Below are 23,162 nucleotides of genomic sequence, written 5' to 3'. Positions count from 1 at the left end.
TGTTTAATTTGAACACTAGGTATCTTAGGGAGTTTTATGTTCTTCAAGAAATTACAACTATAACACAATATGGTTCTGAAACGGTGAACTTTACTAAGTTCTAAAACGGTGAACTTTACTAAGAACCTTCAAGCATTGCAACCTGACGAAGTACTTTTCAGCTGATGAAGTATTTTTCAGTTGAGTTTGTCAAAATACTTCAGTTTTCCAGCTGGATCTGGAATTATCTGTTAAAAAAAAAAGCAAATTACTCATTTTTTAAAAACTGTCAATTTTTATTTAAGTATTATTGACATTCAATATTCTATTTGTTTCAGGTATACATCATTGTGATTTGTTATATTTTTATACATTATGAAATGATCCTAACAGGTCTGGTTCTCATCTGTCATCATACAAAGTTATTATGATATTGACTATATTCCTTATGCTGTACTTTTCATCTCTGTGATTTACTTTATATCTGGAACTTTGTACCTCTTAATTTCCATCTACTTTGCCCTCTCCTCAACCCACCTCCCCTCTGGCAACCACCAGTTTGTTCTTTATATTTAATTCTGTTTGGTTTTATCTGTTCATTTGTTTTGTTTTTTGAGTCCACATATAAGTGAAATCATGTAGTATTTGGTTTCCTCCGACTTACTTCACTTAGCATAGTACCCTCTAGGACCATCCATGTTACAAATGGAGAGTTCAATCATTTTTATGGCTGAGTAATATTCCATTGTCAAAATATACCACATTCATTTATCCATTCATCTCTTTTTTATATTTTTTAAAGATTTATTTATTTATTTATGATAGACATAGAGAGAGAGAGAGAGGCAGAGACACAGGAGGAGGAAGAAGCAGGCTCCATGCCGGGGGCCCGACGCAGGACTCGATCCTGGGACTCCAGGATCGCGCCCTTGGGCCAAAGGCAGGCGCTAAACCATTGAGCCACCCAGGGATCCCCTATCCATTCATTTCTTGATGAACACTTAGTTTGGTTTCATATCTTGGCTATTATAAATAATACTACAGTGAACATAGGGGTGCGCATGTCTTCAAATTGATGTTTGCAAATTATTCATTTTATTTTTTTTAAAGATTTTATTTATTTATTCATGAGAGACACACAGAGAGAGGCAGAGACACAGGCAGAGGGAGAAACAGGCTCCATGCAGGGAGCCTGACATGGGACTCGATTCTGGAACTCCAGGATCAGGCCCTGGGCTGAAGGCAGACGCTAAACCGCTGAGCCACCCGGGCTGCCCAAATTATTCATTTTAAAAGTCAAAGTACATCAGTAATAATCTGATATTAGTTGCCTGTCCCTTGACTAAAGAAGATAAAGAGGATTTTTGTGTCCCAAATTATATATATATATATATATGGGAAAACTGGATTTGTCCTACTCACTAATCTCACCTATCCCAAAAGGCATATTTGTTAATAAATTAACATCTGTATTCAAGCATCCCAAAATTTACTTACAGCTCTTCTTTTCGCCACCAGGCTTTCATGACATCTCCAGGTTTGATCTAATTAAGTCAAACACATTAAGAGAGCATGGCTACAGATGTTAATGTATTTTTAAAGTTATCTGCTGATAAGATGTCAGTATGCCACAACAACCTGAAGGTGGCAGTGTGTTCAGAGGGATCTTTTATTTTTATTTAATTAAAAATTGACATACAATATCATGTTAGTTTCAGGTATATATCATAATGATTCAGTATTTATATACATTAGGAAATGTCACCACAATATATCTAGTCACCATCTGTCACCATATAAAGTTGTTACAATATTGTTGACTATATTCCCTGTGTTGTACTTTTAATCCCCATGACTTACTCATTTTATAATTGGAAGATTGTACCTCTTAAATCTCTTAATATATCTTGTCCATCCTCCCACCCCCATCCCCCTTTCCCCCCTTTGGCAACCATCAGTTCTCTGTATCTATGAGTCTGTTTCTGTTTTTTTTTTTTAGGATATATATATATATATATATATATATATATATATATATATATATATATATGAAATCATATAGTATTTGTCTTTCTCTGACTTATTTCACTCAGCATAATACCCTTTGAGTCTATCCATGTTGTTGAAGATGGTAAGATTTAATTTTTTTTATGGCTGAGAAATAGTTCATTGTATATATACTACATCTTTTTTATCCATTAAATGGATTTTTTGGAAGTCCAGAATGCAACCTTTTAAACTCAAAGTGCAAAGTAAGAAAAATACTCAAATACATAAAGCGATATGTTCAATAACTATTTCGTGAATGAAGAAACAATCTGAAAGAAAAAAATGCTCCCTCCTTAACAGCACTACAGCCTTAGGTCTTTTTGAAATTTCCAATATGATTTGACCTCATACTATTTTGATAGTTATAGGTAAAGTACATCTGTCCCTATACATAAAAAGTAACCTATTGTAATGAGTTTACGATAGTTCTATATGAATTTTCTTCACATAATAAATATTACTCTGAAGTAATTTTTCAGGTATCACTTCAGGGAGTATTCTGTCTTTGCCAATTTATAATCTTTCTGCATTTAAATTCAATTTGTAAGTACTTAGGAGAATAATATGGCACTGTGTGCCAACAGTGTACCAGGCATATGAGGATAACTGCACTAAAGTCCTTGCCTTTGAGACTTGTATAAGCATGTGGGGAACATGTGCGTGTATGTAAGTTGTCGACGTGATGCACAGCACAATATGATCATGTATGACACAGGCTGTGACTGGAGGCTGAGATGGCATCAAGGCAGGCCTCAGAGTGGCACTTAAGTTGATCTTGAAAGAGGAGTAGACTGGGTGTTATTCTGTATGTTGGTCAATTGAACACCAATAAAAAAATAAATTTATTATAAAAAAAAAAAGAAAGAGGAGTAGAATTTAGGGAAGGGGGAAGATATTCCAGGCTAAAGGCCTGAGCAAAACCACAAAGGTATGAAGAAAAAGTAGGGCTTATTTTGGGGAAAAGTGAGTCATGGGACTTGGTGGGAACATAGAACGTGTGTGTGTGGCATGTGTGAATTGTAGGGAAGATGACCTGGGAGAGGTTGGTAGATACAAACAGTGCATAGGCTTGAAAGCTGTGCCAAGTACCTGGATTGTGTAGTGTGAGTTACTGAAGGGCTGCTAAAAGATCTGGTTTGGAGTATGACATGCACTAGAGAGGAGAGAAGCTGAGGTCAGGGCAACAAATCAGGAGGCCTGTGCTATAAACAGGAGGGAAGCCAGGGAGATGTATTTTCAAACTCCTCCAAACTAGCTACTCACCAGTCACCGAGGTTCTACATTTCTGTTACTTCACTGTATTCCCATTCCCCATGCCATGTGACACTAGTGTCCCTATTCCTGCCACATGGGCCCCCTTTACGTTTCTTGAACATACTAAGCTGGTTCCTGGCTCAGGGCCTCACTCTTGGTTTTCTTTCTGCACTGCTCTATGCTTGCCTTGCTCCCTCTCTTCACTCACGTTTCAACTTAAATGTCATCTTAGAAATCTTCCCTGGCCATTTAATTCCCCACCCCAGCTGCTATCCTACCAACTGTTTCTAAAAGCATTTGCCACAATCTAAAATTAGAATGTAACTCTGAGGGTAGGGACCTTGGTTGTGATATTCACTAATAAATACCATCTGCCTATCATAATAGTTTCAATAGTTGCCACATAGCAGATGCTCAAGAAATATCTGTTGAAAGAATGCCCATAGAAACAGAGTAGAATTGTGGTTGTCAGGGACTGAGGGTGGGGGAAATGGGAAGATGCCAAAGGGTATATAAGCCTTTAGTTTTAAGATGAATAAGTTCTAAGGATGTCATATACAGCAGAGTGACTATAGTTAATACTGTTTTGTGTAGTTGAAATTTGCTAAAAGAGTAGATCTTAAGTGTTCTTACAACACACAAAAGAATAGAACCATGGGAGGTGATGGATTTGTTAATTAATCAGATTGTGATGATCATTTTAAAATGTATACATATATTAAATTGTCACATTGTGTAGTTTAAATATCTACAATTCTATTTATCAGTTATACCTTAATAAAGCTGAGAATAAAAAAAGGAATGCCCAAACACAGTATGTGATTACATATGTGTGGTTTCTTTGGTGGGAGAATTCATGGTTTTTATCAGATTCTCATAGGGGTTTGTGGCCCCTCCAAAAGTTAATCAAGTGGATAGTTAACATGTTTTCTGAAACGTAAGATACTCCTCCTCTAACACCCTTCGTAGTTAATTTGTACTTATTAGGAGCTCTTGCTGATCTCTTAGTACATGCATGTGATTGATGGGTGAGGTTATTCATCATTCACTGTTGGTTTTGCTACAGCTTCCAGGAAACATGCCCCCTACTTCAAAGATCTATCCAGAAATTCCTTCTAAGGCTTCTCAGGAGATGCCTGCAGCTTCTGATTCATATTTCCATCTGGAAGCCTCACAATCAATAATTGTAAGCTAAGTTAATGACTCATGTACAATTTAAAGCACCTACCACTCAAAGTACCTTTAATGCCTACCTTCATATCTATCTTTGAGATCCATCACATCCATGTAGAGGTAAATAAATTTGTACTGTAATCTTAACTTTGACCCACAAAGGCAAAGTTGTTTTGCAAACCCATCAAAAACTGGTTCAAAAATCAGTGAAATAGGGCAGCCCCAGTGGTGCAGCGGTTTAGTGCTGCCTGCAACCTAGGGTGTGATCCTGGAGACCCTGGATCGAGTCCCACGTCAGGCTCTCTGCATGCCTGCTTCTTCCTCTACCTGTGTCTATGCCTCTATCTCTCTCTCTGTGTCGTTATGAATAAATAAATAATCTTTAAAAAAATAATCAGTGAAATATTACTTTACCCAATCCCCAATCTGAGTTAGGTTACAGAGTGAATTTCTTCCTCTCATTGTCTATGATTAATGGTACTTTTTGTCGATTGGCTAAAGAAGAAAAGTCTTAGGAGTCTGTATTTTTCTTTTATCCTAAGATGATTTCTTCCTTCAGTGCTCTAGTATTTGTCAATTTCCTAACTACAGTTTGTATAGAACTGTTGATTTTTAGAAGATAAACATGTTATTTTAAAAAGGTTCAAGCAAGTTTCCCAATTGTATTTTGGCCAGAGACTACTTCTGGGATTGTCAATTATATAGCCAGCCTCCTTAAGTGAAAGGATATATCTGTTTCAATCTTCCTTCAAATGATAAGGAGAGAATCATTAGTTTCAATGTTAATTAAGCCAGATTTTCTCAAAAGTTTACTATATACAGAAAGGTTTTGCTTGTGACTATTTTCTTGGCCCACAATACAGGAAGAAATTCTGTACATGATCTCTAAGACCTCTGCCTTTATTATACTAGGTCTCCACTGTTCCCTTTGTGATTTCTTTTGATAGTATATTTCTCTGGATTCTTGGCTTTAAAAATCAGAGCATTAACTCTCATATTCTGCTTTCTCCAGTTTGAGCTACTCTCTCTATGGTCCATGATTTCTGTCTAGTAATGTTTACTTCATTTATAAAATCAACATAGTTCTATTACAAAAAAAGATTATTCAAAGGTTGGCATTTATGGGGCCCCAGCTATCCCACTGACAGAAAAATCAGTTTGACTTACAGTTTCGCTACCAGGTTTCCAACCAGCAGGGCAGACTGAAAGGAACAAAAATTGGCAAAAAGTTTAAGAACATGTTCAATTCTCTTCAGCCACTCTTGGCTTTTCTTTTTCCAAAATGAAACTGAAGAGAGCCTATAATAATGAGAACATTTCTAGGCCACAGGACACTTGATTAGTTTGCTTGCCTGCTTGCACCAAGGAATTCCAGTCACAGAGTTTATCAACAGGCAGCTAATCTATTTCCATTTTTTTGCCAATTATATCTAGTTACATTTACAATATAAGAAACCACGTTGAGTGTTTCTCTAGTAAATTATATCTAGTTAGATTTACAATATAAGAAACCACGTTGAGTGTTTCTCTAGTAAAGTTGGAATATTTGGGAATCTGGTGAACTGAAAGATTGGGGCAAGGCAAAAATCTAGTAAAGTTGGAAGATTTGGGAATCTGGTGAACTGAAAGATTGGGGCAAGGCAAAAATCTCTGAATTTATATAAACTTCCAATATAAACTTACCTTCTGTTTTCTGTAGTATCTTGTATTGATGCCACAGTTTGCTGTTTGTCAATTAAGAGTTCAAAATTACTAAGAAAATGGCATTTCCCCTTTAGAATGCACCCTTACTCAGGGCCTGAGTTACACTTTTGAAAAGAATATATCACATATGTTCTATTTTAGCAAAATCTGACCTTTTCCATTTAGCTACTGCAAAAACTTGGGAATGAAAGGATGAATTGATCACTAGTATGAAACCAAACAGCTTTGAGGGAAAAAGCTAAGTCAAAAAATGTAAACATGAAAAAAAATTTTTTTTAAATGTAAACATGCAAATAAAACCTACATTATGAAATACTGCCAGACTGGCATATTTTAAGTTTACAGGAACATAATTAAAAAATTACAGTAGAAGAAACTTTTATCTATGGACTGTATAAAATGAGTATTTTTACATTTTATTCTGTAAGCAGGATATATTATCGATATTTTGTTTAAAGCACTTTAAATAATACTTGGATCTGCTAAAAAGACCAGGTAATAATTTGAAAATAATCAGAGGATTTTGAAATCATCCACATTAGTTTTTTTCCCACACTACTTTTTGACTAAGAAACCAAATTAATCGTGCTATCATTTCTCAAATGAAAAAATCAAAAGGCCAAGACAGAAGGAAAGGGTACCTTCTCCATGTCGGTCAGTATACTGGAATGCTTGAACCAAACGCAGTGTTTCATCCACTGATCTACCGACTGGGAGGTCATTCAGAGTAATCTGTCTTAGGATTCCTTTGTCATCAATAATGAAAAGACCTCTGTAAAACACAAGAGTGGTACAGGTGAGGTCATTTCATCTCAATTAAGACAAATATTAGTTAATCTGAATCCCTGTGCCATCCACACAGAAGGATGTTATACAGAACCAACAACACATTACCTGTTTGGTGTACACACATGCAAATACAACCCCCTGCCCAAACCCACTCTTACCTACTGTATAACTTGGGATTATCATTGATAAATGGTAGCTTTAAAAATTTGTTTTTGTCTATGAAATGTACTGTTGTATTTCCATTTAATTCTTCACTAGTACTAGGTTTGGGATTTTAATGCACTGTAAATGAAATGATGAATCTATATAGCAAAGTCTACCTCTGGGTGAAGGAGTGATCCACCTTTCTTATCACTGGCTATTTAGAACATCTTTGTATTTCCTTTTTCAGAAGTGGAAAAGACAAAGTCACCAATATAAGCGAAGTTACCTTTCTTTCTAAATCTGTGTATTTACTCTATGGCCTAGGGAATAATGGAGCAGTTTAACTTAAAAGAGCTGCTATACTGAGATGGCATGGCAAGAGTTAAAGCAGACCAGAAAAAAACAAAAATTACCAAAGGACTTTACTGTTTTTATTTCAGTCAATATGGATTTCAACCTAACACTTAGTTTAGAAAAAGATCTCAGGTACTAGGGCTAATTGCTTATGAGAATTATAAATAATAATGAGATCTATTTTTAATAGAAATACATGGAATTACAAATCTATTACATGAAATTTTGTTTCATAATCACATTAAACATTATAAAGTGTTCTTGCTTATCCTACAAAATCTTTCTTTAATGGGCACCATGATGTCTGAACTAACTAGAGCTCACTTTCCTTGGACTAGGTCAACTTGGCCAAACTTGGGCAAAACTCTAAACTATTACTCATATGGGTTTTCTTTGATGTAGCTACTTTTACCAGTAGAAAACGGTTGTTAATGCTGATGAAGTCTGTTCCGAAGTTAAGTGAGTCTGATTTGAAGTTGTGAACTTACTTCTGTAACATACATCGTACCAACACACAGCCTTGGGCACCTGGGTGGCTCAGTCGGTTAAGCAGTTGACTTTTGATTTCGGCTCAGGTCACGATCTCGGGGTTACATGGTTTTTACTTGGTTAATGTTCAGATAATTTGAAAGTTCATTTTATTTTATTTTATTTTATTTTGAAAGTTCATTTTAATTCTATTTTTTAAAGATTTTATTTATTCATGAAAGACAGAGAGAGAGAGAGAGGGGCAGAGACATAGGCAGAGGGAGAAGCAGGCTCCACGCAGGGAGCCTGATGTGGGACTCAATCCCAGCACTCTGGGATCATACCCTGAGCCAAAGGCAGATATTCAACTGCTGAGCCACCCAGGCGTCCCTAATTCGAAATTTTAAAATAGCTTCAGTCTTTTTAGTGGCATACTTCCTCTTTGGGAATTAACTTAGTAATAAATTTTATGAAAAGAGATTAGACATTAAAGACTTGGCAAGCACAAAAAAAGAAACTATTGGTAGTGACATATGATAAAATATGAATGAGCCTTGAAAACATTATGCTAAGTGAAAAGAGGCTGGTCATAAAAAAGCACATATTGTAGGATTCCATTTAAATGAAATGTCCAGAATCGGCAACCATAGAGACATAAAGGAGGTAAGTAGTGGGCCAGGGCCAGGGCCAGGGCAGGGGGATTGAGGGAAAGGGAGAGTAACTGCTAATGGGTATGGGGTTTCTTTTTAGAGTAATGAAAATGTTTTAAAATTGATTGTGGTGATGATTGCACAACTCTCTAGCTGTACTAGAAACCACTGAATCGTAGGCTTTATTTTTTATTTATTTTTTAAAAAGATTATTTATTTATTCATAGACACACACACACAGAGAGAGAAAGAGAGAAAGAGAGAGAGAGAGAGAGAGGCAGAGGGAGAAGCAGGTACCATGCAGGGAGCCTGACATGGGACTCATCCAGAGTCTCCAGGATCACGCCCTAGGCTGCAGGCAGCACTAAACCGCTGTGCCACTGGGGCTGCCTGAATCGTAGGCTTTAAATGGGTGAGTTGTATGTAAATTATATCTCAATAAAATTGTTATTAAAAAACATAGGCCTATAAAATACTGGTAGTTTCACATAAAACATTAAAAAAGAAATTATTAGCACTGCATTTTGATAATATAATAAAATTACAATTGTTTTAAGCTAAAGTTATCCTTTTTTCAAAGACTTCTATTGGCACTTCCTTAATTTTTCCCACTCCCCACAGCACAAGTTTGCTAAATAATATAATAATTGTACTTAGAAAAACCATTACTGGAGTCATTTTAGAGAAAAGGAGAAAGAAACAGGCAAGGAGTTTTGGTACCTGGCTTCAAGTGTAGACTCTGTCATTAATTATGTAACTTTGGTTAAGTTCATGGAATTCTATGAAATTGTTTATCTGTAAAATGAAGGGTTGGTCAAAGAGCTCTAAATAATCTTCCAGCTCTAACAGTCTATGATACATAGTTTAAGTAGGGCACTCACCAATTATTTTAAACAGTATCTACAACATTTTTGCAAATAGAGCAAATAATATTTCTTGATCAAAGCTTGTGTCTTCTAACTCCACTTTAGGGAGGATTACAAATATATTTGGATTTGTCCTAATACAAAACCACTGAAAGGTACCTAAGAGTATGGCCTGAGTCCTCCAGATATACGCCATAGTCCTTTGAGATCTGATGGGTCAGATCCGAAAGAAGTGGAATCTTTATTGGCCCAAGTCCTCCTTGTCGTCGAGGGGTATTAATCCTATAACAAACAAAATATTTACCAAATGTAGTATTTGGTACTACAGAGTGAAGTAAATGTATGTATCCAAACAGCGTTCTTCATCTCCATATACACACATATGAATGAACACACACAACACACATGTTCTTTCTCTAACAAAAACAGGCTAATATACATTCTATTTTTTGCCTTTACTCCAGACTTAATACATTCATTTCCTTTAAACAATAAATGTGGAGATACATACATTTTTAATGTACTGACACACTATATTTTACTAATCTCTATTGCTAGACATTTAAATTATTTCCATTTTTCTCTTGCTTTTATCAACCTTGCTGGAAACATCTATGTATTCTCAACTTTGCATCCTTATTTGATTAATTCCTACAAAAGAAACGGATGGATCAAAGGATATGCACTGTCATAAGCATAACCTTAAAAGTGTGATAAGACAAAGCCTTGAGATAACAGAGATAATGCAAGTGGGTGATATTTTAATATTCTGAGACAAAGGAATGCAAAGTCCACCTGAAGCATCGAAGGAAGTTAGTTACAATCTCAGACACTTAAATCTTCAGATTTAAGTATTCTTTTACTTGAAACCAGGGAATGTGGGTGTCCCAAGGGGAAGGCACTGACACTGCAGCTAGCAAAAGGGAAATACACTCCAGATGTCTGCAGCCCCAGTTCTGACATCCAAACAGAAATTTCTGGTTGAGGTGAAACCTATTTAGCTCAGAATGCATCCCCCCAAATTGCTTGAGAAACCAACTGCAAATTATTTGGGAGGACATAACTTTTTCATGAGTGGATTTAAGTTGTAATCCTACAAAGGTTTAGAAATACTATAGAAGTGACGAAGCAAACCAATTTAAAAAATGTAGAATTATAATGTGAAATTTTATTAAGTTTATAAATAGTAAAGAAACATTTTTAAAGGACTTAAGGCATACCATATTTGTCTATTAGATTTGCAAGAATTACTTAAGTAAGTCTTGGAAGTTTTATCTGGAATGGAGATACTTAAAGGAAATCAAATATATTACATATACAACTGCATTTAAAAATACTTGAGAGAATTACTTAAGGGAATATAAATTAAATTGTAGCTCCTGCACCAATTAAAATTTTAGTTATATATGCCTATATATAACTATAAATGGAGAAAAGTTGTTCTGAATTTGTTACTTGAATGAAATGAGTATTAATCTTTAAAGCAAAGATAATTCTGAACCATCTTCATTGTGTATAAAATCTTGTGCACAGAATTATGGACATGAAAAGTTCACATTGACACATACATTTCTGATTTTGAACATACTGCCTAATTACTCTCCAGAAATGCTCAACCAACTGTATATGTGAGAGGACCATTTCTTCACATCTTTGTCATCACTGGATAAATATTTCAATATTTGAAATCTTGGCCAGTCAGGAAAAAAAGTGGCATCTCTTGTCATTTTAATTTGCAGTTCTTTGCAATTAATCAGGCAAAACATCTTTTCATGTTTAAGGAGTTAAAAAAGTTTTTAAAAATTAAGAAAATCAGTGTTTCTTGAAAAATAATTAAAAAACCTCTTGTGAAAAAAAGTAAAAAAAAAACTATTGTGAGTTTGACTTAATACTAGATAACTATATAACAGAGAAATGAAATTTTAAAGAATATTTTTCCCTCCAGACTAAGGCTATCAATTTATCATAATAAAGTAATCATATAACTCAGTGGTGTTTCTTATGGAGGTCTTTTGTACTGAGCTTTTTTCCCCTGATTTGGAAATGTTCTATAAAATCCTTAAGCATTTTTTTCTTAACTTTATTGAACTGGCAGCTCTCAGATAGATCTATTCCCGAACTATCTGATAACCACATTCCAGGGTGCTTAGCTGGCTCAGCTGGTAGAGCATGCAAGTCTTAACCTCAGGGTCACGAGTTCAAGCCCCACACTGGGTATGAAGCCTACTTAAAATAAAATTCAAAAAAAAAAAACATTATATGCATATCACACTGAGAGTTGTCTGCCTATAATTGAAAGTAAATCCATTCTTTTTCCTACAAATCTTAGTGTAAGATACTGACCAGGCCAAATGGGTAAACTGTGAATCAACAGAGCATGCTACCACTTCAGTGTTTATCGATTTGAATTCTTCAATTCTATCACCAAAGGCGATGATTTCAGTTGGACACACAAAGGTGCTGAAAGTTAGAAAGAAAATTCAGTATTCTCAAAATATACATATACCTAAAGTTTCAAATGACTTAGTTTTACAAACACCATTAGTATATAAAAATGCATATTAAGAACAATTTTATATATTAACATTGTCAAGATACATCTTTCTAAAAGATTTGATCAAATATCATTTTACTAAAAATGTATATTACAAAGTTCCTAATTATATCTCAGTAAATGTTATTTTTATAACTTAATGGATCCTTGCTCAACCAATGTTCCCTTCTCCCTTATGGCAGAAACTTGTCTCATTTATTAGCTTTTATTTAATAATGCTTTGTATTTATATGGTGCTTTATAGCTTTTAAAGGATCTATACAGATTTTACATCATTCCACTATGTATTTTTATATTCCTATACCACTTCTATGGGCTAGATGCACTGAGCTTTATTTAAGAGATGAGAAAATGCTCTCCCATCCCCCTCCCTTCCTTAATAAGGTCCTCTTCTACCTTGTCTCCCAATCTTGTTGTCAGAAAGGCATGTTTAGAGAATATTACCTTAGGGTAGTATTTTCCGAACCATGGTAGGGACTCTTTAGCCAGTTTATGGAGTTCTAACTAATGTTTTAAAGAAGTGGAATAGAAAACGAGAATACTTTACATATAGTAAGAGTGAGTTATGAAACATGTATATATACACAAATGCATATCTGTGGGTATGTGTTTAGGAGTGATACTGAAAACATTCAACAACCTTAACTCAAAGTTGGCTTTAGCTCTCTGGAGGTTTCTGAAAGGGACCAGGTGGGAGGGGCATCTTGGTGAAGAGGTTGGGAAGGTGGCTATTTACCATTTGGTATGTAAGTGTTTCAGTATTTTAATGAGCACAGCTGAACTGGTACTTAGACTGAATGTTACCCTGTATGTATATGTAAGTGTATTGGGCAGCAGTGAGAAATGAATTTTGTACTATTGTACAGGTTGTGGTCAAGAAAGTAAGAACACAGACTTAGAGGACAAATTCCTACTGCAGTCTAATACAGGCTTTTCAAATGTTTCAGTTGTTCAAATGTAGGCAGACGGTTCTAATCTAGATTATATCCCTGGAAACCTAAGCCATGATATATGTATTTTTTAATATTTTCCCAAAGGTAGGAATGGTCAGCCCTGCCTTCCTTCTTATTCCGACAAATGCTACTTAGATATATACTTATCCAACCTCTTAGTGAAGGCAGAAAAAATTCTGGCAAAAAACTAAAGGGCTATGTTTTTGAGTTTTGTGCTTGAACACTGTAGCAAATACCTCAGAATTCTTCCTTTCTAACTAGGCCCAACCTGGTATCACATGGAAACAGAAAGAAGCAGTCTTAGCTTCTTGCCCCAGGAAGCCATTGGTGACATCATGCTTTAGATATGTCTTATTTGTTATGGAGTTTTAAGTTAACACTGGGAGAAACAGATATTTGTCTACTATGTTAGACTAATTTCAAAACTCACATTTAGCATCCTATATATTTAACAGATGTGTTAACTTTTTGGTTTTATAACAAGATGAATTTAGAAGGCCTATCATTTTTATATATTAAAATTTCTACTTCTGGTTTCTATTAGAAGTTAAGTTACATCATACATTTTAGCTAGTCAGGCCACAGTACAAGCTGGTTAGAAAGAAGTTCTTACTAATTTAAAAGATTATGTATTATCCAGATTTATGACTTAGTTTACTTGAAATGAACTAGTTTTTCTGAGAATTTTTCCTATTTGGATTAGAGTAAGGGTGAGCAAACTTCAGCCCACAGGCCAAATACAGTCTATCTTATTTTTTGTAAATAAACTTTCAATAGAAAACAATACTCATTCATTTATGTAGAGTCTATGGCTATTTTTGTGCTATAATGGCAAAGTTGAGTAGCTGCAATAGAGATCACAAGGCAAAAAAAATTTATTATGTGGCCCTGTACAGGAAAAGTTTGCTGACTTCTGGCCTAGAGACAATCTATAGAGATGAGCTTAAGTATATCCTCCCTGCAAGTTTAAGGTTTTATTTACACAGTTCTAGATTAGTCCTAATGGAAAAAAGACCTTAATATACAGTGGCAATATAGAAGATATTTCTACTTTTTATAATCAAAAATATATTCAAATAGAAAAAAGATAAAAGTCAGGATAAGTCTGCTACCTTTTCATTTTCATGGAATTTGAAAAAGATTCCAGATAAAATTATATCCTCGATAAGACTAAAGCTGCAAGAGTATTTGAGTCAACTTTTTATCTATAGTGTTCACTGTCAAAGTTAAAGAGAAAATTTCCCCAATAACCATAATTTATATTAATAGGCATTATTTCTTAAGCATATGCAGTATTTTTAGGAAAATGTTCAAACCATAGGAAAGCAACAGATGCAGTAAAGAATAAAAATGATAAAACCAGAGTTAAATGGCATCATCACTGTAGAGGGCTAATTTTCTAGTTAACATTACACATTAACATTACACATAAACAGATTTGTGGCAGAAGTCTTGCTATTAAATGCTTTCTAAAATATTATTCATTTTCTTGCCTTAATAGGTATAGCTTACTATAATTGTAGCTTTCCTTTCTTTGATGATTGTATTATAACACAATCATTTAGATTTAAGTATAAAGTATTGGGATCATGGGTTTTGGTTCTGAAATATATGGTAGATGTTATCTTCTTGGAAAAAAATTCATCTTAGTTTGACTTTTAAGAACCAAGAGCTAGGGGCACCTGGGTGGCTCAGTGGTTGAGCGTCTGCCTTTGGCTCAGGTTGTGGTCCTGGGGTCCTATGCTTGAGTCCCACATCAGGCTCCTCATGGGAAGCCTGCCTCTCCCTCTGCCTATGTCTGCCTCTCTCTGTGTCTCTCATAAATAAATGAATAAAATCTTTAAAAAGAAAAGAACAGCTAAATAAAATACTTTCTACTTAATGTTCTTGAATAATGATTGATAATGACTGATGATTCATGACCTGTACAAGTATTACTTACAAATCAAGGGGGTAGAAGAAAAAAACCAGGTATTTCCCACGATAATCAGTCAACTTGAGTTCCTTGAATTCTCCATTTATCACAGCTGTTCCTTCCCAATAAGGCGCTGGCTTGGAAACTAAGAAAAATATATAATGTTCTAAAACACTGAGAAAATTGGTGGGGAGACAGAAAGACATCTTTAGGCAATCACTAAAAATCAAGGATCCTAAACCTTTGGATCTCTTTAGCAGTCTGGTGAATCTTACAGACTTTTTCTAAAGATAGTGTTATTGAATGCATAAAACAAAATATATAGAATTAGAAAGGAAACCAATTATATTGAAATATAACTATCAAAATAATAGAAAACAAACTGGTGATATAGTAATATATATACCCTTTTATAAACACTTTAAAATCGCAAGATCTATGGGGCACCTGGGTCGCTGAGTTGAGTGCCCAACTGTTGACTGTTGATTTCAGCTCAGGTCAGTATCTTGGGGGTGGGGTGGGGGTGAGATGGGAGCCCTTGGTGAAGCCTCCCCCGCCCACTCATGCTCTGCCCTCAGCACAGTCTGCTTGTCCCTCTCCCTGACCCTCCCTTGGCTCGCCATGCCCAAGTGCACACACACGCTCTCATAAATAAATAAATAAATATTTAAAAGTGCAAGATCTAATAGTGGTCTAATAACTGTCCAAGATAGTGATCAGTAAATTTTGTTTCAGGATATCCCAAATTATGTGGCATAAAGATATCTGTGATTCCCTTGGCAACAGGTACAAGCAAGGACTTCTGAAGCTAGTGTGATTTGTTGCTGATGTTCATAATGGAAGAAAATGCTACATTTCAGTTGGAGGTTAATGAAAATAAAGACTCTGTTTTTCTGTTTAGGCTCACAGACCCCCTACATTCCATCCCTGCACTAAAGTCTACTTGGTCCTTCACTATAAGCCCCTCCAAGCTAATCAACTTCCTACAGTTCGAATACTTAAGATTTTCCTTTTTCTAATGGTAGTCTCCTAGATGTACTCATTTAAATGTTTCTCCAGTTTCTCACATACACAAAGACAACCTGATGCACACTCAAGGAGTGGGAATCTGCAAATGTCAGGTGAGAAGTTTAAAATCCCAGAGCATGGGATTATTTTCCCAGAGTTCTGAAAGAAGAGACCCCCTTGAACAGGTTTCAAGTGACCTGATGGAAACTGAATAGTTCATGCTGCTCTCTTGTAAGGGCACACTGTAATTCTAGCCAACACACTTTCATAATAATGTACCTTGATCCTTTGTTAACACATTCACAGGGCACTTAAACCTTCAGAACCATTACATACATTGAAGTCAGTACTTGATTCCAAGTTTGACTAATGTTCCTAGAAAGTAAGGCTTATAATAGCCAGCATTTTTTATCACTCCGAAAATAAAGACAAATTTAAAATGAATTTCTCTGTGAAGTTAATATATAACACATGATTATTTATCTTAAACCAGTAGCCTACCTCATATAAGTATGCTGATCTAATTAGGTAAAGGCCAGGAGGGAGAATTGGATAGAAGGGAACTGAACTGCATATGCTTTATATACATTACTGAGAATGCTATTCAAGTGTGAGGTTATAATTGTAATGATCTGTTAAAATGATATTCCTTAATGATTTCTGCATATAGGGAAAACCAAATCTGAAAAATAATTTTTTTCCAGAAAGTTCTGATTTTGGAAATTCTGGGTTTTGGACTTAAGACCTGCAGTGTTCTAACAGTTTTTTGATGGTGTCGTTAGGGTTTTCAATATATAGTATCATGTCATCTGCAAATAGTGCAAGTTTGGTTCAAAGAAAAAAAATTCATCAATTTGTAAGGCAAAAAAGACAGTAAGTACTTTATTAAGATCTATAAATGGAATTCCCAAAGCAACCCGTTGCATCTGTTAAAAAATAAAAACTGTCCCAAATATAAATAGCAGAGTTAACAAAGATTCTGGCAAATGCAGAGCAGTAAAGAAGAATGTTTAAATCCCTTTTTCCCATACCCATTCCCCTCATCAGTTTAACTACTGCTAACGTTCTGATGTCTTTCCTTCCATTCTTTTTTAAACACACAAATTTGGATCATGTTGCACTTGTTTTTAAAGAGAATGTTTTAATGAGAACTCAGTAATATATGGAACTGTTAAATCACTGTATTGTACATCTGAAACTAATAGAACACTGTATGTTAACTACACTGGAACTAAAAATAAAAAAGGGAGGGAGCAGTAATTCATGAACAGTTTTTCATGTCAGTTTTTCATCTAAATAACTTTAGATTATTTAAAGTTTAATGGCTCTATAATATTCCATCTTATGAATAAAAGTCCTCATATCTATAATTCTAGATAAGCCTACATGTGACACAGAAATGTGGCAGATATCTAAACTTTGAAAAGGTTTGCTACTAAAGGGAAGTCTATTATTACTACTTTTTTGTTTCCATGAGCAGACTTGGATGGGCTTTGTTTCTTACGGGAAATTGTGATGCCAGTAAATATTTAATTGGATGCCACATTTCAAAATATCTTCCCAAGCCAAATAAAAGCAATGGGACTTGGAAATACTATGATTTTAAAAGTGCAAGACTGGCTCTTGAAAAACAAAAATATAAAAGTAACTTCCAGTTAACTTTCAGTAGGAAAGAACTGCAAATGTGTTAGGGGGCAAAACAGTGTTCCTCATTTATAGCTCCCACTTCATCCTAAGTTGTAACATCCCTTTAACACTGAGGATTCATAATTGTGAAGCATTACTTTTGTTACTGAATACAGGCATGGAACTTAACCAAATACATATCTACAGAATGCCAAATGATCCGTAGGAGAAGTTATTTAAAAGCAAGTAAGAGATAGTTTTTATCCTTTAGCCTCTGGCCACTTCTTTTTGGCCAATCTTAACATCCAGATGCAGTAGGCCACAACTTTCTCATTATCCCCTCTGACGTGTCCTTCCTGAAAGTGGCCATTAGCTGTGTACACTGGAGAGAAATGCAAATAACCGAAAGCCAAATTGGCAGGACACAAATTTGCCGCAAGGTTTATCATCAACCCAAATGCATTACTTCCACTTTCCCCCCCACTTTTCCTATAAGGAGCCTCCAAAGTACACCCTGTAACAAGTTATTCATTTTTGAGAAACAAAGAATACCAACTAACTATGGTTTTGGGGAAGGTGGCTTTTAACTGTCTTTATAAGACACAACAACAACAAAAAAAAAAAAAAAAAAGAAGGAAAAACGAAAGGTTTACCCTCCTGAGAATTTTGGTTAGCTACTTTTCTGTTTAATTAAACTTTCTGTGAACCATTATTCAACTTTTCAATGTATTCTTCCCTGAAATAGTACTTGAAAATAGACGCGATGTGCTGCAGGCACTTTTTGATGTTGAGGAAGTGTTTCAGTTTGCACAACATCCTGATGCCTAAAAACCAGGGGCCAGGACCACCCTCTTTAACCTCATCTGCGGCTTTGAGGTAACCACTACTTCTTCCAAAATCTGATTCGCGGAACCTGTCCGTTTCTTCACAGCCGGAATCCGTCTCCATCCCTTTACCTCCGCCCCCCAGGCAGGCGCCGCCCAGGGACCTGAGGCCGTCCAAAGGGTGCCGCCCAAGCCAGGCCCCCAGGTACTACCAGGGTACACGTGTGTCGGGCCCTCTCGACCTCCCGCCTCCCTTTGCCACCCCCCCCCCACCGCAACCTCCCTTCCTCTTGGCGGGACACCACCTACTCTTGGCCTTGCTGTGGTGCAGGGAGTGGTCGGCGGGCGAAGCCCGGGACGCCTCCCCTGGGTACACTTGTCCATCCGCGTAGAAGTGGCACTCCTCTTGGCGGGTTCGGGGCCTCTCTTCTGCCTCCCAGCCTCGCAGAGCTCCAGTTGGCAGCAAGAAGAGCAGCAGTGGCAGCAGCAGCAGTCTTCGGCTCCGGCCAGAGGCCGGAGTCGTCGCGGCTAGCGGCGGCGGCGGCGCCTCCATGACCACGCGAGGGCAAACACACGTCTCTTGGCGCGAGCGCGACTTCTCCCGCCGCCAGGGAGCTACAACCGCGCGCCTGAAGCCCGCGTGAGCCGGGGCACCGCCTCGCGAGACCTGCTCCGCCCCCACTCCGCCTCGCCCCCCCCTCCCCGTTCCCTGCTCCACCCACCCCTCCCCTCCGCCACGTGGGCTCCAGCCCCGCCTGCTCGCCCCCAGCCGGAGTTTGCGCCTGCGCCCTGAGCGGCCCGGGGCCGGGAGTTTAGCCCAACTCTGTGAACCAAAGCCTCCCGGTGGCCTTGCGCGTGGTCGGATGCGCTTCTTTGCACTTTTAGATGTTCTTCCACGCCTAGCTCTGCCACAAAGTCTCCCCAGCGTATACCACCCGCAAACTGAAACTAATCTTGGAGAAGAAAGGTCCAACCATTTACCCCTCTCAAGCAGGCAAGAGAAAACTGGCAGTTTGGTAACTTAAGCCTGTCTCAAAGGTGTTTTTTTTTTTTTTTTTTTGGTTTGTTTTTACTATTTTTTTTTTCATTTGTTTTTATTGAAGTTTGATTTTCCAACATAGAGTATAACACCCAGTGCTCATCCCGTCAAGTGTCCTCCTCAGTGTTTAAGACTTGAAAAGTTACTAGAAAACCGGATTTTGTCCCAGCACAGCGCTGTTCCGTCTTGTGGTAATTACCCCATCACATTGGCAGCCCTTACGCCCCACAGGATCCCTTCTATCTTCCTGGGAGCTCTTGTCATCTTTCTGAATCCCGCAGAAGCCACCCTGTTTCCTCCTTTACACTGCCAGCTCCCTGGGATTGAAATGGCTGCGTAATTCATCTTTGTTTCCCAAGGCACCTGGCACTCAGTGAGCATTTGCTTGTGTAATGGCTTGATGTTCTAAATGACACCTAATGTCCCCAACAGCTTGTCTTAGCTTCCAGTGGCTTTCACATATTGCATCCTTGCTCCTTGTGTCAGCCCTTTGAAGGCGATGGGAAAGCTGATATTTTCAAACTCAACCCTTAACCCATTCCAGCCCATTATACACCTTGGAAGAATCTGAGGGGAATAGAGCTGAGGGTCCTTGGCACCCTCTTTTGCTCCCTCAGGCCGCGAGCTCCTCCCCCTCCTCCTCCCCAGAGCGCAGGCGCTGCGCCTGCGCTCTGGGGCCCACCCGGCCGCCATTGCTCCCTGACGACAGAAGACCCTTTGTGGCGTAATGTGGTGTCCCGTTCACCCTTCCAGGCCTCTCTCGTCTACAAAGCTTCGCTGGAAATGGCCTCCGGTTGCTGACTGATTACTGGTCTTCTGCACTCAACACTGTTTTAGATCCTCTCAGCCTTCGGTGCCCACTTCTCCCCCAAAGCCTCGCCGCCACATGCCATCCTGCCTCCCCACCAAAACTTGAAACAAACCGTTCTGCCTTATTGTGGCCTGCATTTTATACCGTTAACATTTACTCTCCATTTCCTTAGGGTGAGCGGGTGAGCAGCGATGACTCCCCTCTCCTGCTGTACCCGTTTTAAGCCCTGGGAGAACTTGGAGAAAAAGGGTCTAACCTGAAAAGCCATACCTGGAGGCCATTTATTCTCTTCTAGTGAGAAAGGAACTCTTCCAGCAGGAAAGTCAGTTTGGTGACTTAAGACTGTCTCAAGGTGTGCATAAGTTTTAAAAATTAAGACTTGGTAAGTTCCCAGAGAACCCTTTCTCCCAGCACAGAGCTGTTCCATCTCCTGACAATTAACCCCATCACACACCCATTTGCCAGCATGGCAGGTGAGAATTCAGGGGAGAGGGGCGCACATCAGGGGCCACCGGCAGCCCTTCTGCGCCTCTGCCCCGCCGGGGCTCACCACCCCTCCGCCCCCACCATCTTTTTATCTTACCCTGACTTCTTGTCATCTTTGTTAATTCTGCAGAAGCCATCCTAACTGCCTTTCTTCTAGGAGACAGCTCTCTGGGGTTGAAATCAATGTGTAATTCATCTTTGTTTCCCTAGGTACCTGGCAGTCTGGGAACATTTGCTATTGTAAGCACCTGATTTTCAAAATGACACCTAATGTTCCCAACAGCCTGTCTTAGCTTCCAGTTGCTTTCACAAATCATGTCCTTGCCCCTTGTGACAGTCCTTTGAGTTAATAGGAAACCTGCCGTTTCAGACTCCTCCCTCACCCCAGGCCTGCCCATTATACGCTCTAGTTTTTGTTTCCTGACGCCTTTTTCCTGTGGGCAAAGGTGGAAAAGATGAAGCTACCTCCCTTTTCTAGGGTGAGGGGAAGCTTGTCCTTACCCATAACATTGTCTGTCAGCTCTTCACTTTCTGGGGGCACGTAGACAGGAGTTCTCTGACGAGGTACTTCCCGTTGTTCAAATTCTTCTCCTTCCCGGGCTTCCTGCTGTTCCACATGGAAGGGGAGTGGGGTTCGACAGGTTCGAGTCCCGGGGATTCGGTTCAGGCCTATGCCCCGAGGTCGGCTTCGGTGATCCATGCTGACTGCTGGACAAACAGCCACCAAGTCTCAGTGGCTAAGGCTAAGTCCTAGGCTGGGCCTCTAAGTATGAGAACTGGGAGAGGAGTCTTGAGGAGAGTATTACTTCCTGAAACCTCTGTTCTAGGCTGAGCTGAGGTGCCCCAGTTGGCAGCAGGGGCTGCCCATCAGGTGGGCCTCAGTGAACCTCCTGCCCACTGGAGAGAGTGGCCAGCCCGGCCAGCTCTCAGGCACAAACTGCGGTCCCCTTACTTCCACTGGAACCCCTTGGCAGCTGACATTCTGACTGGCAGTTGCTCTGAATCCTTCTGTCCAATGATATCCCCTGAGCGCCTGCCTCTTGCAGGCAGACATTGTGTTGTCATAGGGGCAGTCACAAGGGAGCTGGAGGTGGAGGCCCTGCCCCCAAGGCACTGACCATCCAGCTAGAGTCAGCTGCCCATATTAATAATACAAAGTTATTGGGCACAGAGGGGGTGGTTCTATATATAGGATATGTCTCAGAAACACCTGGGGATTTTAAAAACAGTCAAGTGTACCAACTAAGCCCTAGAAATGATTATTTAAGAGATGTTTTGAAGAGGGGTCCTAGGCATCTATGGCTTCACAAATAGTGTCTGGTTAAGAACCGCCAGTGATGGAGGGTTAAGAGCACAGGTTGTAGAGTCAGCTGTGTCTAGGTCGCAGTCTGAACTCTGCCACCTGTTGATCTTGGCCTTGGGAAACCCTGTTTAATCTCTGAGCCTGAGTTGTCACCTGTAGATGGGAGGCATTAATACCTTCCCCATGTCATGAAAGTGATAGGACATGAGTTTCATGATATAAATGTAAAACCTAACTTGGAATGTGGGCCAGACCAGGGACTCCTGGTGTATATGATGGGAGAAATGCCTTGTGACTTCTGAGGCTCGGTCATGAAAAGGATGGTTTCTACCTTGCGCTGAGATGACTCATTGTGGTGGAAGACTTTCTTTCTTTTCTTTTTTTTAAGATTTTATTTATTTATTCATGAGAGATGGAGAGAGAGAGAGAGGCACAGAGACACAGGCAGAGGGAGAAGCAGGCTCCACATAGGAAGCCCAATGCGGGACTTCATCCTGGGACTCTGGGATCATGCCCTGAGCCAAAGGCAGATGCCCAACCACTGAGCCACCCAGGCATCCCAAGATGGAAGACTTTCTATCCAAACTTCTTTTGAGAGAAAATTCATAAATCATGTAATTTAAAATTTTTAAATGTACAATTCAGTGGTGGTTAGTGTAGTCATCGTGTTGTACTTTGTGCTCACCACAATTCCAGAACATTTCCATCACCCCCCCAACCCCCGCGAAAGAAACTTCATGCTCTTAGCAGTTAATTCCTCCTTTCCCTCTGGTCCCCGGCAATGACTAATCAATCTGTTGCTTCTCTCATTTGCCTGTTCTGAACATTTCATATTCATATAAATGAAATCTTACAATATATGTCTCTTTGTCTGGTTTCTTTCACTTAAGTATAATGCTTTCAAGGCTTGTCAGTGTTGTAGCATGTACTGGGATTTCATTCCTTTTTTTATTGTGGTAAAATATACATACCATAATACCATTTTAACCATTTTTAAGTGGCTAGTTCAGTGACATTAAGTACGTTTACACTGTTAAGCACTCATCACCACAGTTTTTTAGTATGCTTCAGATTTTTTCATTTTCCCAAATTGAAACTATACCCATTAAACAATGACTCTCTATTCTCTCCTCCCCTCAGCCCCTGGAAACCACCATTTTACTTTCCATCTCTGATTTTGACTATGGCAGGTAGCTCATAAAGTAGATTCACA

At 38.5% G+C, this 23,162-nt stretch overlaps 1 protein-coding gene across 3 annotated transcripts; it reads right to left on the bottom strand.

Annotated features, from left to right (window-relative positions):
- Window positions 1–70: 70 nt before the first annotated feature.
- On the bottom strand, window positions 71–20,892 carry PRDX4 (peroxiredoxin 4). 3 transcript variants are annotated; one of them, XM_041741859.1, is made up of 8 exons: window positions 18,620–18,981; window positions 14,880–14,997; window positions 11,774–11,890; window positions 9,590–9,712; window positions 6,801–6,931; window positions 5,623–5,657; window positions 1,477–1,523; window positions 71–227 (listed from the first exon to the last, which is right to left on the bottom strand). In XM_041741859.1, exons 1-8 carry the CDS (start codon window positions 18,861–18,863, stop codon window positions 224–226), a joined length of 819 nt encoding a protein of 272 aa, XP_041597793.1. In that variant the 5' UTR covers window positions 18,864–18,981; the 3' UTR covers window positions 71–223. The 3 variants fall into 3 exon arrangements, with proteins under 3 accessions (XP_041597793.1, XP_041597794.1, XP_041597792.1); XM_041741860.1 differs by lacking the exons at window positions 1,477–1,523; window positions 18,620–18,981 and adding an exon at window positions 20,744–20,892; XM_041741858.1 differs by lacking the exon at window positions 1,477–1,523 and having other exon boundaries at window positions 18,620–18,979.
- Window positions 20,893–23,162: the final 2,270 nt, after the last annotated feature.

Source organism: Vulpes lagopus, chromosome X, assembly GCF_018345385.1.
Source record: "Vulpes lagopus strain Blue_001 chromosome X, ASM1834538v1, whole genome shotgun sequence".
NCBI classification, from domain to species: Eukaryota; Metazoa; Chordata; class Mammalia; order Carnivora; family Canidae; genus Vulpes; species Vulpes lagopus.
This window is presented reverse-complemented; position numbering and strand designations above follow the sequence as displayed.

Bases quoted from the DNA above. Each gene is read 5' to 3' on its own strand.
- PRDX4 (XM_041741859.1), bottom strand. From the start codon at position 18,863: ATGGAGGCGCCGCCGCCGCCGCTAGCCGCGACGACTCCGGCCTCTGGC. The intron at 14,998-18,619 runs GTAGGTGGTGTC...TATTTTTCTTAG, and splicing joins GCACCACAGCAAGGCCAAGA to TTTCCAAGCCAGCGCCTTAT. The intron at 5,658-6,800 runs GTACCCTTTCCT...TGTTCCTTTCAG, and splicing joins TACTGACCGACATGGAGAAG to TCTGCCCTGCTGGTTGGAAA.